Source organism: Sturnus vulgaris, chromosome 8, assembly GCF_052056855.1.
Source record: "Sturnus vulgaris isolate bStuVul1 chromosome 8, bStuVul1.hap1, whole genome shotgun sequence".
Taxonomy (NCBI): Eukaryota; Metazoa; Chordata; class Aves; order Passeriformes; family Sturnidae; genus Sturnus; species Sturnus vulgaris.
Window position 1 is genome coordinate 1,594,023 of NC_142250.1, and position 16,161 is coordinate 1,610,183.

The 16,161-nt window shown below is 42.5% G+C and overlaps 1 protein-coding gene across 1 annotated transcript in view; it reads left to right on the plus strand.

The window, feature by feature from the left end:
- Positions 1-16,161, plus strand: part of TET1 (tet methylcytosine dioxygenase 1) — a 60,591-nt gene that overhangs the window by 34,437 nt on the left and 9,993 nt on the right. Inside the window, exons 6-10 of the mRNA XM_014883281.2 lie at positions 2,893-3,101; positions 3,973-4,123; positions 5,935-6,024; positions 6,460-6,597; positions 13,915-14,254. Of these exons, the coding sequence (XP_014738767.2) occupies positions 2,893-3,101; positions 3,973-4,123; positions 5,935-6,024; positions 6,460-6,597; positions 13,915-14,254 (928 nt within the window). The remainder of the gene's footprint in view (positions 1-2,892; positions 3,102-3,972; positions 4,124-5,934; positions 6,025-6,459; positions 6,598-13,914; positions 14,255-16,161) is intronic.

The window sequence follows — 16,161 nt, forward strand, 5'->3', positions numbered from 1 at the left end:
GCTCAAAACTGCTTTTCTGTACATTGAGTGTGGCTTTGCTGCAGATTTATTATTGTTACACAAGAGAGACTCAGTTTATTGGTTCTGTGAGAATGTCAGGGGTAGCACGTGGAGGGAATCCTTGGTTCCTGTGGGAGAGCAGCTTTGGCTGCACTGTCCTGGCTGTGGGTCTGCTGTGGTGCAGAGTGGGCTCTGCTGAGCCTGTAGCAGGTGGGAGAAGTGCCTGATGTCCAGGAGCAGAGGATGGGAGTGCTCTGGCTGTGGAGCTGGGTGAGCACATGGTGTAACCTGACCCACAGAAATGAAATTCACGGAACTCCTAAATCCCTGCGCTGCCTTTGTGGCCTCAGAGGTGATGGACTCTGAAATGTTTTGGGGTCCAATAAGAGTATTGCATTCTCTGCTGTCTACATAATGAAACAAATTCCAGCTACATTGAACTCCAGGAAAGTGTGGTCTTGGTTTAAAGGAGACGATAAATTTTCATTGTGTTCACTTGTCATTTTTCCTGGACTCTGTTTCTAGTTTAGAGCTATAACGGAACTTAAAAAGGGCAACCTGATGTTGTACAGTACCAGACTATGCTATTGAAGTTACAGCCTAGAGATAAATTTTTTAAGAAATTAGAAAAGTAAAAGCATCATTTCACTCTGAGTAACAAAATTAAGTTGTTCTGGCTTGAAAGAACTGTGCTACCTCAGGAATGTAAAACTCACATTGACATGAGCAACCTGTATTGTATATCAGCCATAACGGATTTCTGTAAACCTCAGCCAAATGTAAATGAGTTGGATTATTTTTCTTTCTTTATCAAGCATACTGAACTGTTGGGGAGTCACAACCAAGATGCCTTTTGAGGAATGGTCTATCAGAGGCATTTACTTGTATTCTCATTAAGCTTAAGGCTGATTGTAAGAGTATGATTAACTTTAGAATGGCCATACTTTATCTCCTGACACAAATAAACTTCAAATTTGCTTATTCCAGCTCAGCCTGCACAGATGCTCTCTCCAACTGCTCATCTGTTGCAAACCTTTTCATTTGCAGATGAATTGCAAGTGTGCTTTGGTCTCTGATTTAATGAGTCCAAATGACTTAGATATTCAGAGGTGATCAGGCTAGGGGGTCACATATGAATGACAGCTGCACATCTGGCAGCAAAGCACATTTGACATCAGTCCAACAGGGAATCTGCCTGAATGCTCAGATATTTGGAAGTATTGAAAGAGTGAGTGAACTGTTGCCTTGCTGCTTTTCTGCTTTGTGCCCAGTGCTGCTGTGTGTTATCTGTGGGAGCTCTGCTGGGTGAGGGCTGGGCTGAGTGGCCACAGGCCTGGAGCAGGCAGAGAGGTCTGCAGTGCAGGGCTTGGGCACCCACAGCAAGAGCCACACGGGTCCCCAGCCTGTGTGACAGGGCTGAGGAGGATGGAGCCTCTGCTGCCTCAGAGAGGGCCTGGCCTGTGGTGTTTGAAGCTTCACAGTGCAAAGTTGACACCTTTGCTGGAGGCTTTGTGCAGGCTGTGCTGGCTAAAACACATTGGATGAATAAATAAACCTGCTTTCAAATACTGTATTCTAGCATTACCTAGCTTTAATGCATTTTTGGTGGTCTTAAATGCAGCTCTGTTTCAGATTGTGGCAGTAGGACTATAATTTTTTCCCATTTTTATTCAGTAGTGCATCCTGCTGTTCCATACTGGTTAATCTGTGTGAGGAATAAGGTTGCTCTCTGTATCATACAGGTTAGTAAAAGTTCCAGCACTTTAAGAACTTTAATATAGGTAGCTAGGGATATGCTCTGAAAAATCCCAATCTTTCCCTCACTAAGAGCACAGTCTGCTTCATCGTTTTCCTTCTAATTTTTCTTTGCAAGGTGGGAACCATCTTAGATACTGATCTGTAACGCTGGTAGCTGCCCTAGCACATGGCCTGTGTGTGCCTTGGCCGTGTGTTTTCACACAGCTGCCTTTTGGAGTGTTTGATATTGCCTTGAAAATACAACAGAGAACGTAGTGTTAGGTTCTCTGGTGATCTGTTGTCCTTCTAGAGGTTGTTTTCCTTGTAATGCATCTTCTTTATTGTTTGTGTACAACACCGATGTACTGGTTTGAAAGCAAAACCAGTGAGAGACTCCAAGTCAGAAATGCAATTTAATAGGAAAAAGAAAAAAAAAAAGTACATGCAATAGTACAAAAGAAAACCACTGACAGGGTCAGAATACAACCTGACACCCTGCTAGTTGGGGTGCTGGTAGCAGTCCACATGAAGTGGTCTTGTTGCAGAGTGATCCTGTAAAAAGTTCTGGCATCTCTTGTCCTCTGGAAACCAGTGGGTAAGGGCTGCCTTGGTGCTCCAAATCTCAGATTTTATCTAAGTAGGAAAGGCTTGGCTCCTCCCCCTGGGTGGAAAATCTCCCATTGGGATGATGTAATTTTATCAGTCATGCACTGGGACTCTATAGCCATTAACAGAAGATATCTTCCAGGAGAAAAGATGGGCTGTGGAAAAGATAAAGAACACCAGCCCCAGCTGGTTTTTAACAGATGGCCCATTAGCAGAGGATATCTCCCACAGAAATAAGGATCACTGCCCCACCTGGTTCCAACAGATGGTGATAGAATCCAAACTTTTGGGCACATCTTTACATTGTAAACTAGGACAAGCTAAAACATTACTCCTCCTGTAAAATGTACTGCTATTTCTACTGCAGGGAAAAAAGCAACACAAAATCATGTTCTACACCAGAGCTAAGTGTGCAACGCTGACTGTGCTTACAATGACACCGAGTCTTGCTTACAGTGGGCACTCTGGGCAGCATTTCTTGCTTTTCCAGGCCCTACCTGTCCCAGAGAAGAGCAGCTTAGCCAAGACTGACCCAAATGCTTGTTGCAGGTGATCCGAAGAAGCAGCGATGAGGAGAAGTTGCTGTGCTTGGTCCGTCAGCGCGCGGGGCACCACTGCCAGACAGCCGTGATCGTGATCCTGATCCTGGCGTGGGAGGGGATCCCACATCTCCTGGCTGACACCCTGTACAAGGAGCTGACCCAGAGCCTGCGCAAGTACGGCTGTCCCACGGGGCGGCGCTGCGCCCTCAACGAAGAGTGAGTCCCTGCCCTGGCAGCCCTGGGCTCTTCCTAGAGTGCAGCACTTCAACTCTAACAGTCCGAACTAGCAGCTCCCATTTCAGTGTCACACCAGGAATTTCCTAGAGAAAAGGCCCTCGGTGGGAGCTGTGTGCTGTGCCAAAGGCAAGGGGAGGTGATGAGCTGCTCCTGGCTCTGTGCACGCTGCCCAAACACACACAGAGCAGGGCCCTGAGCACACACACACACAGAGCAGGGCCCTGTGCCCCCACAGCAGTGCTGGCAGAGTTGCCAAGAAGGGCAGTTTAGATTTTGTAAGGTAGACTGAGGTTGAACACTCAAAATAATGATCTTCCTCTCTGTGCCTCTGAGAGGAATTTAGTTTAATTGATTGGAGAATATGTTGTAACTGCAGTGCAGTGTGTGTGCTGATTTCTGTGTAACCCTCATGTAACAGATTCTGAGAGGTGGATGGGGGCCTGAATCTGATGTTTGTGTTCTTAGAGGGTTTGCTCAGAAAGTCAAATCAATTTGGAGTTAATGGTTTTGCTGCACATAACACAAGAACTATTGGATTTGGGATAACCTTAAGTAGGAGGGCTGTTTTCTTGGTTAAAGATGTTATCCAGCTGGAGAAGTCAAAATGAATGCATGGAATATTTATATTGCTGTACCTGAGTGTTTATGTTTCTCTCCTAAAATTGGGAGTTGGGGAAGCTGAGACTGTATTTTCTTAACAGAAAATACCTGCTAAATCCATGAATTTCACAAATCCCTTTGTTATGCTCTGTATTGTAAAAGAAATAGCAAAATAGTATTGACCTAAAAAAACCCAGACCCAAGAGCTGTGTTGCCAACTGACCTGATGTATCTTTATTTCCTTCTGTAGTCGTACTTGTGCATGTCAAGGACTTGACCCAGAAACTTGTGGAGCATCATTCTCATTTGGCTGTTCATGGAGTATGTATTTCAATGGCTGTAAGTTTGCCAGGAGCAAAAACCCCAGGAAATTCAGGCTTCTCACTGATGACCCTAAACAAGTAAGATTTATCTTTTTTTCTCAAAATCCTTTTCTGATGATTTTCAGATCTAGATGTGCTCCACCCCTTTTCTCTCTCACATGTGTGCATAACTTACCACTGACTCACACCCAACAAAATTTTTGTAACTGTAGTATTTAGAATAAATGACACTGAGTTTTCATTCAGTGGGATAATTACTATGTGTTTATACACCATAAAATTATTCTTACTGCTTTTCTGCATTTATATTTAGCTCACTGTGTAACTCTCTGAGAAAGTTTAATTCTGTGTAAGTAAAGGGCCAAGCCTGTAGCTCAGGGTTTCAGGCCTTTTGCCTTGGCACAGAAACTGTTGTACCTTGGGGCTGCACTGCTTCCCCACTGCTGTAGGACCAGCTGACAGCCTGGGCTCTCCTCTATCACCAAGAATAAACTGGTTGTTTTTGTGGATGTTTTTGAAGTAGTTTTGAAGGAATGAATACACCAAATGCAATGCAGTGAATTGATACAATAATTGCTGCTCATGAGTGTTAGTGATGCCATAAAGGTGAGGCAGCACAGAAAACAGTGATGGATTATGTGAAGTAATGAACTTCTGAAAAAAATGAATTTGTTTTATAAACTTCCAGTTTATGGGAAAATGTGTTTATTGAGCATTCTTTCATCTTAGGGATCCCATTCCTTCTCTGTTTAGGTTCTCTCTCTGTATAATGCTATGCATGGAGCATTCTCTGCATGCATTTTCTCTGTAGGTTTCTGAAGCTGAGTGAGATGAGGTTGAGGGTGTAATATACTGAGGAAAGAATGGTTCCTAGGATGGATATCCTCCTGCTAGGATGGATAATTAAGGATACATTACCTTCAATGTGGTTCAGAAAACCTTGTGGTAGCCATTTACAGCTGATAAAGCTGGGTTAGGAACGAGTTAAAAATACAGTATGGTCTTAGAATGTAAATCCCACTGAAAAAAGTTGAAGTCTGCTGGTGTTTATGTATGTTGGTGTTTCCAGTGTGTGGTTTTTTTAAACAAAATGAACCAAGCTGTTATTTTTTGCCACTACATACTGTGAGAAACTGAAGCTGCAGTTGTCTCTCAAAGCCTGGTCCTTGGAGGAAAAAAAATCAGGGAGTCTGTCACTACTGCCCTCTGCTTTCCCAGTTGGTTGGTGATTTTCCTGGAAAAGCAAAAGCTTAGGATAAGAATTTAAGGATTGTTTCTACAAATGAGAGTTTAAATATGATGCTGCCACAGAAGCCCACCTAGCTAATTCTGGGTTTATGTGGTTTAGCCTAAGGAAGGGAATATTATTTCTGAATCTAGTGGTTATTTCCATGAAGTCCTGATTTTTGCCTCTCCAAAGAACAAAACAGTTAACAAATGTTCCTGTTAGAAGTTCTGCTGCAATATGAGAAAAGTACCTGAGAGGAGACCTAAGAACTGAAGGTAAATGCTGTTAGGGCTTTCTCACATGGTGTGTCAGCATAGGCTAAGGCCCCATAACCAAAACACGAACACAAGACCTGGGCTTCCATCCCCACTCAGCTGGGGTATGATTTTTCTCCTCTGGATGTTACTTGTGTGTATGGAAAATGATGCAGAAATTAGTTCCTGTGTGCTGGCTTCCTTTGGCCTAGCAGGCATCCTCTATTGTTATTTGGCTGGATTTTGTTTAACAGCAAAAGTAGACATTTATGGTTAGGGACAAAGGGCAGCAGAACAAAAGTCAATTTAATAAAATATGAGGTAGAAGCTGACCTACTGGGCATCTCTAAACTGCCTGAGGTTCTTCTAAAGCAAACTGCAGCACTGAATGTTGCCTTTCCCTGCAGGAGGAACTTCTTGAAAATAATTTGCAAACGTTAGCTACTGATGTGGCTCCGGTTTATAAGAAGCTTGCTCCAGAAGCTTTCCAGAACCAGGTGGGTGTGTGACATCCAGCTCTGAGCACTGAGTGCTGCAGTTTCAGTCCAAGAGGCAGCCCCAGAGTCTGTTCCTGGGTGGGGCTGCAGCCCTCCCAGGGCAGTGAATCCCAGTGCATTTGGCAGGTTTCCATACACTAAACCTCTTCACTTGAACTGGTGCTGAAGAAACACAATGTCTTTATATTTTATATGTGAAAAATGCTTAGAGATAATACTGGAAATAAAATGTTTTTTCTATCCAAGACATTTTGATTGTGGCTGACCTGATTATCTCGTTGGCACGCAGCCACAAACATTACACATTTCATAGGAAACCATGAATCACTAAGTGTGCCTGGCTGCCTTGGTTCTGTCACAAAGCTGCTGGTGGCTCGTGGGGTTGCAGACCCCACACTTGTTGTGGCGAGTGGCTGCAGTTTGTTTTCCTTTCAGGTGGAAAACGAGCACATGGGCCCCGACTGCCGGCTGGGCTCCAAGGACGGGCGGCCCTTCTCCGGTGTCACTGCGTGCATCGACTTCTGTGCCCACGCCCACAAGGACACACACAACATGCACAATGGCAGCACTGTGGTAGGTACACTGCATCTGCACTGTGCCCTTCACTGGCCTCACTGGGAGCTCCCGAGGCTGCCTCGGGTTCGTTTGCATCGAGGTTTCAAAGTTGTTTCAAAGTTAACTGCAGGTTGCCATTTATCAGTGCCCAGGTTATTTGCATGGATCTGTTACTGTCTGCAGAGGACATGAATTCATCTTATTGCAGAACAGATCAAACAGGGGATGGGAGTGAGCCTTCCTACAAAATGTCTCCATTCTCTAAAGACACCTGCTCCTTTGGAGAGGCCTGATAAGTTATTCCTGGGAGGGGGCTGGTGTTAAAGGTAAATAATTGTCTAACCAAGGAGCTGTACAGACATCTGTAGAGGGAGAGCTAAAGCAAATTAATTCATTACTAACTTAGCTCCCCCAGGCTCATCAAATTCACTCTTTCTTGCACTGGGCACTTACCAGGCTTCATGTTAATGGAGTTAGAGCTCAGGAAGTAGACATGGATCATGGTGGAGCAGGTGGTTGTTCCAGTCTTTAAATCTCAGGATGAAAGGAAAACCCACAGATTGGTATGTGGCAGTTGTATGAAATGCTTTGATGGATTGCCAGTTGGAAAGTTGGTTGGGAATTACTCAATTAAGTGATCTTCTAGAAATTAAGACCATAGTGTTGAAGAAAGACAAGCTCAAAGCAGAAAAGATGAAACTGGCAGTGATCTTTGAGCAGTTGGAACATCACAGTGCTCTGAATAGTGAGGGTGACTTCTTGTACAGCAGTGCAGGAAACAGGAGTAACTTTTCTATAAAAGGATGTATAGCAGGAAAAAATCTATCTTAAAATCTCTATAATTATTTTTTTAAATGCAAATTGAATTATTGTTGCTGTGATTCAATAAAGTGTTTCATTTACACCTATAGTTAACATTGAGCATTTGTATATGACAGCAATGAAATAACTCTACAGTTGTTTAATGTTAATTTGATGCTTGTAAGGTGAACAAATTCCTGTAAAGTATGGAAGCAACTCTGGGAATCCACCAGGAATGCCAGTCCTCAGACTATTATTTTTACTTAGTGTTGGAAGTGTGCATCACAAAATTTCTTGTGGAGCATAGGAATTTGTTGCCCTTAAAGATTCTAAACTTGAAAATGAGACCTCCTTGTCAGACAAACTGCATGATATGCTTTTCGATGAAATTCAGTTTAGATGTTCTGAAAAAAATAGTTTAAGTGCTCCATTACCCCCTAAATTAAAGACAAATGGCAGCTGAGTCTGCTATTCATTTTGTCATACTGGATCCCAAAAAAGTCATAAGTTATGGCCAGAATCACTTGGAGGGACAATTAAACCTTTTTTTTTGAGGAAGGTATTGGGGAACAGGTCTACAACTGCATTTATCTGTAAGCACCTGATGGCATTTGAGCTTCACATTGTCCTTGCTGGTTGATACTTCATGGATTGTATGTGGTGTGTTTCAAGTCTCAGAAGCATGGAATGTTCCAACTTGTGGACCAGAACTCATTATTATCACTTCCTACTAAGTTCTGCCAAATTTTCTCAGTTTTGCAGAACATGACCAAATGATTATAACTACTGAAAACTCTGCCTTGCAATCTGGTTTGCATGGGTAGCTCACTCACAAATAAATACTGCATACCTGTGTTCTCTTTATTTAGATAGGATTTCTCTTTATTTTAGTATACTTACAGCAGGGGGCTGTTTGTAAATAGAGAACAGCTGTAAGTAGCAACACTTGGGTTTGTCTACTTGAACTGGGACATTATGAAGGTGGAGTTGGGAGTTACCTCGTGGTCTCTGTGCACAGTTACAGTCATAGAATTGGAAGCCTAAAGCAAAGAATGTTGCTTTTTGCAAACAGGGTGGCAGGACATGCTGTGCTTGCTTCAGTCCAGATTTTCGTGACAATCAAAATTAGGGTTGTTAATTTTGGTTTATAACCAAGTCTGGTAATACCATAGGAAATGGAGTGGTGAGGACACAAACCAAAATTAATACATGTGATACCAGCACCTCCTGCATTCATGTCTAGTTCCAGAAGGTGCTGTGTGGTTGCCTGCTTAGCTTAAAATGCATGATGATGTCTCATAAATCACTGATCACAATGATGGAGGGGTTATTTACATAACTGTTGACTATTTTGTCTGTAAAATGAACTGAGTGCAAGTACAATTCTGAGCTGACAGCTCTCACAGAGATTGCTTCCTCATAATGTGGTAATGAGCAGAATGGGAACAATTTGCACTGCACTAAAAACCTCCAGCATCCATGACTTTACTGTTCTTCACTTGGTTTTTTTTTAACTGCTTGTCACTCCTTACATTTTAAAGTCTGTACACAGTGTACTTGTCATTTTGGCCCTTGTTAGTGTTGTTAACATTTCTTCCCTTTCTCCTTATATGAACTAAAAATCTTTATTTATAAAATCTAAAATTCTTCTAAAAAGGTTCAAGTAAGTACCATGTAAATTGATAATTGCAAATGCTGCTGGCTCTGTTTGACACCTTTTTGTTTTCTCCCTTCTTCATTGGTAAATCACTTTTACTGCAAGTACAACAGGAATTCTACATGGGGCACCCAAAGGAAAGGAAAACCAGTCTATTCAAATTGCTTATGTCTGTGCCTTGTATAAGTAAAGGAATTAAATGAGTTAAAAATAAGGAATAAGTTTACTGTACACTTTAGAAGAATATATTTTAAAACATTTTCTCAGTATGTGTGTTTGATCAGGTGCACTATTGGCATGTGACTCTGAAAATAAATCATCCTGTAAAGTTGTGTCAGTAGTGGGAGTGTCTTGCAAATGCCCTCTGGAGATACAAGAGAGAACAGAACATCTAAACTTACACAAATTGGGGATTACCATTGCATGGTAATCGTCTTTGGAGATCTGAACATTGTTCCTGGCTAGCAGAGTCCAGCTCTCACTTTATACTGCTTCTGGTAGAAAGCTCTAAAAACAAACACTCCCTGCTTGCTCTGTAGTAGAATGACAATTCTACAGAGATGTAAATTAATGTGTTTGTCTGAAAGAAGCAAAAATAATTTCTGCTTACAAATTGAGTTTTTTAAGAACCTTTAGGGCAATAAATATACCATTCATTTTTACTTAGACTCTTTTGTCATCTCTTAACATTCTCCTAAGGGCCACTGATGTACGTTACAGCTGCAGTGTTAGGGTGCATGTTCCTTATGGATGTGAAGCTAAATGAGCAACACAGATAAAAGCTTTATAGTTATTGATGGAGTCTGTGAAATGTAAGTACTTTTGTTTCTTTATTGGATAAGCTGTGAAGGATCATGTCCTCCATACCTGTGGGAATCCATTGAAGGCCCTGGCATTGTTCTTTTTGGGGTTTAAAAGTGACTGGGACAAAAAGTGTCACCGGTTCTGCAGCTTGTATGTGGCTGTTGCTCATCCAGGGGGGCACAGGGCCCTTGTTGCTGGGGCTGAGGAACGAGAGAGACCAGGTGCAGTTTTGTGTAATCCCTGGTGCCACACAATCTGCAGCAGGCACTGGGGAGAAGGGGAGGAAGATAAATCTATGCTTTGAGGGCAGCTAAAATATGTCATTTATTGCTGGCAGTAGAACTCAGTAGTGACAATCACCAGTCTATCAGCAAACTCTTCCTAGTTCAGATAGAACTCCCAATCCCTCTGCTTTTGCCATCCCTTGTGTATTTCTGCAGGCAAAGCCCCTCTCACCATTGGCACAGGTCTTTGCAGTAGCTGACAGGATGTCTGTGCCTGGTTACACCACGTTCTGCACCCCCTGCTCACTCTAGGAGCTGCAGCAATACCTAGTGCTCAAACTGGTGCTTCAGCTTATAGCAGATAGGAGGGGAGGGAAGGTGAATCCCTGGGCCTTAAAGGAAGGGCTCCTGTTAGGTTTTATATCGTGCAAATGGAGAAACATCAGAGGTTCACTCTGCTGACCTGAGAGCTCCCAGAGTGCAGTTCCTGGCTGTACCTGTGTCACCTGTCAGATGGCATAGCCTGGGGACATGAAGTGGGCAAAAGGAAAATGTGTTTGGGGTTCCCTTCTCTGGTTTTGGCTTAGACACACTTGTTCAGGGTAGGTCAGGCCAGCAGAACAACGTGATTTGTGTTGGCTGCAAAGGAAAAGCCAAGATGTTTTATGTGTAATGGTGGGCAAGGCTGTAGCAGCACCTGAGGGCACCCACGCTGTCTCCAGCTGCACAGAGAGGGGTGTGCAGGAAACCTGGTTCCCTCTCTCAGGTTTGGAAAGGCTGAGTGCTCTGCTCAAACTTGAATGTAAAACATTTGTTATTACAGCACAGTGGAAAAAGCTCTGTCATTTCTACATGTGAGGTTCCAGAGGACACAGGCAGATCAAAGAGACCCAGAATAACACACTGGAAGCTGCGTGGCTACAGATGGGTGTCTGGAGGGAGGTGCACTGAGTTTCTGGTGCATTTAAAGTTTAAAAGAAAGGAATAATAATCATGTTTCATAAACATGCAACTTTTACCATGACATCACTAAACCCAGAGTAGGTAATGGGTTTGATCACCAAGCACATTGGAAACCTAAACAAACCATTTGGCCAACATTTCTTTGGCCTTTGAGCATCCTGGATGATTTAGCTGCCTGTTCTGGAAAAAGCAGAGTAGCAGAATATGCAGCTTCATGCTGTAAATGGCCTTTAACAGACTTGATGGTTTTCTCATGTTTGTGTTTAATTTTGGTCAGTTTGCAGCAGTGTCAGTACCAATGGAAAATAATGCTTTTCACTTCTCAGCAATTGCTTTTAAGTTCCTTCATGGAATATTTTGCACAGATTTGAACATTGGAATATTTTTTTAAACAGATATTCCTCATTTGGTGAATTACCACCTTTAGCTGTAAGTTTTTAGCTCATCTGTACAGCCTTAATTTATGGCCAGTTTTCCCATATCATTATTTTCAGTTATCTGTTTGTCATAGCACCTTCACTTTTATATTAAAATATATTAAGGGAGCACTGACTGTGAAAGTATACATGTATTAAAATTGCTGTTGTGGTATTTAGGCTGTAAATGTGCTAGTCTTCAGATCTGGGTACAATTTTATTTCCTAATAATTGTTTGAGCTCAGTATTTAATATACAGGGTGTGTGCTGGAGTTGGCAGTTAACTTTCACCATAGTTCTGTCAATATACTACAGCCCCTCAAAACAGTTTTTGATCTTTCTTGTTCCAGAGGGTGTTGGCTTTTACATGGAAATTTATAAATGGGATGAGGGTCTCAATTTTCAAAATAATAAGTATTGTGGATTGAATCTTCAAGACTTCTTTCAGACTGGTGCATGGGCCAGGCACAGGCTGGACATGGTATTCTGAAAGACCAGTGCCCAGTTTGTGATGAAAACAAGTGGGAGCCAGGCCCCTCCATGCTGACTTTATTACTGCTGTTGTTTATAACTTAGAAGGGGAGAGTGCACTGGGCTTTGTGAGACCATCACTCATAGATAATCATGCTCTCTGTATGTCCAACCCTCTCTCACCCTCCCTGAATAATTTGGCATCTGCTGGCTGCTTTCAACCAGGTGTCACTGACCTTGGCAGAAATGGAATTGTCTTTGGAGATTTTTTAACCTCTTGTTGTGAATGGTGAAATGTTGAGTGAGGGAGGAGCTCCAAGGCTGAGGCAGGCCCTGCTCGGGCTGCTGGTGCCCAGCAGGGGTGTGGGAGCAGGATCTGGGCTGGGCTGGGCTGTGTGGGAGCTCGGGATGGAGAAGCCACAGGAAGCAAGGTGCCAATCACTGCCAATCACAGAACAATTTGTTGTTTTTTCTAAATCTGCCTCCTCGTGCAGAGGTTGCCCGGAGGAGGTGAGTACATGGAGCTGGCAGCTCAGAGAGCGCTACAAAGCAGCTGCTAACTGCCCTAGAGCCCCTCTCATCCCTTCCAATGCCTCCTGAAAAGCTCTTCCTTCTCTCTGCCCCTCGGATTTCCTCCTTTTGCTGCTCTGCAACTGCCAAGCTTTGCATAGAGCTATTGATGAAGCCCAAGGCACCACTTTTTTGGTTTGGGCTTTTGTAGTTTGTGGTTCTGTAATTTTATTTTTCTAGAAATAATTGTGTGATGCCTTTATGCAAAAGCTGTGCTATAAAATAAAAAATGTTTGGTTTTTTTTTCACTCCCTAAAAGATAACATTCTTTTCCTCTGGAATGTTAGGCATGGTGACAAGATTCTGGGAAACTGAATTGACTGCTTATGATAGGTATCAGATTCAGCCTACAGAATGATGGACTGATACCCTTCCATTTAGGGAGTATCATCTCATCCTTAGATGGTGCTGCTGTTCCTTCATGTGTGTAGTTAGTGACTCCTGTGAAACAGCAGCTGCCCTAAGCCACGATACCAATGTATGGCTTTGTGGCCATGTAGCAGCTCCTTGGGAATGGAAGGGACAGAACTGCAGAAGGGTGAAGGTTTGTACAAGTGCTCAGGCACACGGACCTGCTGCCATCCCTTGGGAATGACACCAGGGACAGTAGTGCCAATGCTGCTTTCGAGGGGAAGGGTTAGTGGCAGTAACAGCTGGAACTCAAGGAGTGCTGGAAATGTTCAGATTTATAATGACAATAAGAAAACGATTGCAATAGGTTGGAATATTTACTCACATTTGTGATGTGCACTCATCAAACTGGACATAACCAGCACTCTCCTCTGGGCTCCAGGATCTCACAACACAGAATACCAGGAAGTAGAGCAGTGGCCTAAGAGAACATTGCTTGGGTCCTGGGAGTTAATTACAGTGGGGTGTTAACTGAACAAAATGTTGAGAGAGGGAGGGAGTTAGAGCTGAGGTTTGCAAAATGCATAAAGCAGTATGAGTGACTGTTTGTGCAGGTTTGGGGTTTTTTTCATTTACCAGCCAAAATAAAAACCAAAACCAATTCCAAATCATAGAATAAATTCCAGGTCATAGACACTCCTCGTTTAATGCAAAAATAATTTTTCATATTTTGTAATCCTTAGAAATTATCTGAACATCAAAGATATATTTATGTATTAAAAATAATCTGAATTCTTAGGACTTTATATTTAGAGCTGAGATTATTTACCGAGGTTGGCAGGTATTTGTGAATACTGTAAGCTGAGACAAAATTTCATTTTCCTGTCCAAGACATATGCCTTGATCTTAAAGTATTAATAGTTTTCTGTGTCATTATAGGTGAAACAATTATTTTTTTGCATCTGAAAGCCCCATAGCATTGAGGCCGTAGAACAGGAGTAAGCAGTGAAGCCTAGGATGGCTGCCTGAGCCTTAATGTGACTCCTGGTTTATTTGTAACTGGTTCTGCTCCTGCCAGGTCTGTACCTTAACGAAGGAAGATAACCGGAGAGTGGGGGTGATTCCAAGTGATGAACAGCTCCATGTGCTGCCTCTGTACAAAATCTCACAAACTGATGAGTTTGGCACTGAAGAGGGCCTGGAAGCCAAGATAAAAGCCGGAGCCATACAGGTGCTCACAGCGTTCCCCAGAGAAGTGCGAATGTTGGCTGAGCCTCTCAGAGCTACCAAGAAAAAGAAACCAGACACAAGGAGGACCCCGAGTGAAAAGCAGCCATTAATAGATAAAAAATATCCAACACCAGTAAAACTGAAAACTGAAGCCCCAGAAAATCTTGGTAACACTTTGCATTGTTTAGGTGAGTGATACTTATGAAATTCTGCCAGTCTGTTCTGACTCTGTGTTCTCTTACACATCTGATGGGAGGGAAAAGCTCCTTTAAAATAAATCACTTGTGTATTCTGCACTTTAGGAGTTAATGAACAAGTCACTGTAGCCAGTGTTGTCTCATGGGGTAGAAAAAACCCCAGATGATCACCCAAAAATAGTTTGTTGGTGGTCTGTGAACACCTATGAAGTATTTCCAAGTTCCCTTACTCCAATAAATAATAGCAGTTAGACCATCTTGAAAGAATGTTGCTGGAATGTTTACCTAAATAAGTAACTTGAATTTCTGTCACTTTAATGTACAAGAACTATGGCAGAGAATGGCTTTCTAAAATCTGAGCTGTGGTACTTTCCTATCCATGGCATGAACGCTGCTGCACAGCAAGAGATTTGTAACATCCCCCAGGTTTTATCAAATGACAGTGCAAGGTGTCCTTTGCAGGGCACTGGAGCCAGGGAGGCCGTGGTTGTTCCTCTGCCCGTGTGGGCAGCACAGAGCTGGGCCAGGCCTCCACTGGGTGGGACTACTGAGTGGGACTGGGCAGTAATGAGAAATAGAAAAGAAGGAAGAGGTGGAAGAAGCCATGGACTTAAATTCTCTGACTAGCAGGTCAAAAATAAATAGGAAGAAGAGAGGAAAATTAGCCCATCTGTAATTTTGAATTTTATTTCATGAGAGACATCCAGACCTACATAGCAGATTTTAGTGGAGGAATTACAGGTAAATGTGTTTTAAAGAATATCTGCATTTTGGGGGGATAGCATTTAAAAAACAAATGAAAATCTATTTGCTACACTTCGTAATTGAGTGCCAAAAAACTTACTTTCACAGAACATATGTTTCTCTTCTGAGGTGATGGAGAACACAATTCTCAAATGCTGTGTTTAAAATCTTTAGGGTGAAGGCCTTGCTCTGGCATGGGGACTGTTAAAGCCATTAAATGCTTTGTGTTCTATTTCATATAACAGGTTTTTTAAGAGTTGATGTGGCCTCCTCATGTCCCTGGACAGCTTTTGGTTTTTGCATACCAATTATTATGCCTGTCATTATCTCACTTTGACTTTTTTGCATTCCTATTGGAGGAATGGTTTTAATTCATCACTAATTTGTAAATTAGTAGGAGACAGAGTAGAAGACAGAATAATGCTTCTGCACTGCGTAAAACAATTAACCATTCTGTGTATTTATGGAGTAAAGAAGCAGCACTGACAGTCTTCTATGAGAGTAAGCAAGAGCCCTCTGTGGGGTGCCAGTGTGCCAGCAGAACACGTGTAAAGCCATTGCAGAGCCACTGCAAAGCCCATCAAAGTCGATGGAATTCTTTCCCATTACTGCCATGGACTCTGGGCTGATCCTAGGCATGATGAGAATCAGTCATGTGAGGAGCCTGTTCCCCATCCAGCCCAGCAGCCATGGCTAAGGAACTGCCAGAAACTGAGCAAGGATGTCTGCACAGAGATCTGAAATAATGAGGCAGTTAAAGGAAAGGTGCAAGACAGCCAAGTCCCATGACCAAAATCCATGTTGTAAGGATGGATTTATCTGGAGCATGTTGCCACATATGTTATTTTAAAAGGCCATCTCTGAGCCAGTATTGGAATGCATGAATCGTTGTAATTCAGTAACTGTTTTTGCTGTGATGGACAAGATCCATAAACATGCTTTTTCCTTTGGTCATAATATGGGGTTAAGGCAGGTCAGAACTTTGACTGATTCGCAGGCTGAATTTCTTCAATTATGTAAAAACTGAAGGCCAACAGCTGCTGAGAAACATTTCTGTTGGACTGGGCTGTGTGAATTGGCATTCAGTGGTTATTTCATTTTATCTGTTTATTTTCTTCATCCCTTTGTGAAATACCTTTCTGTTTTATATACTA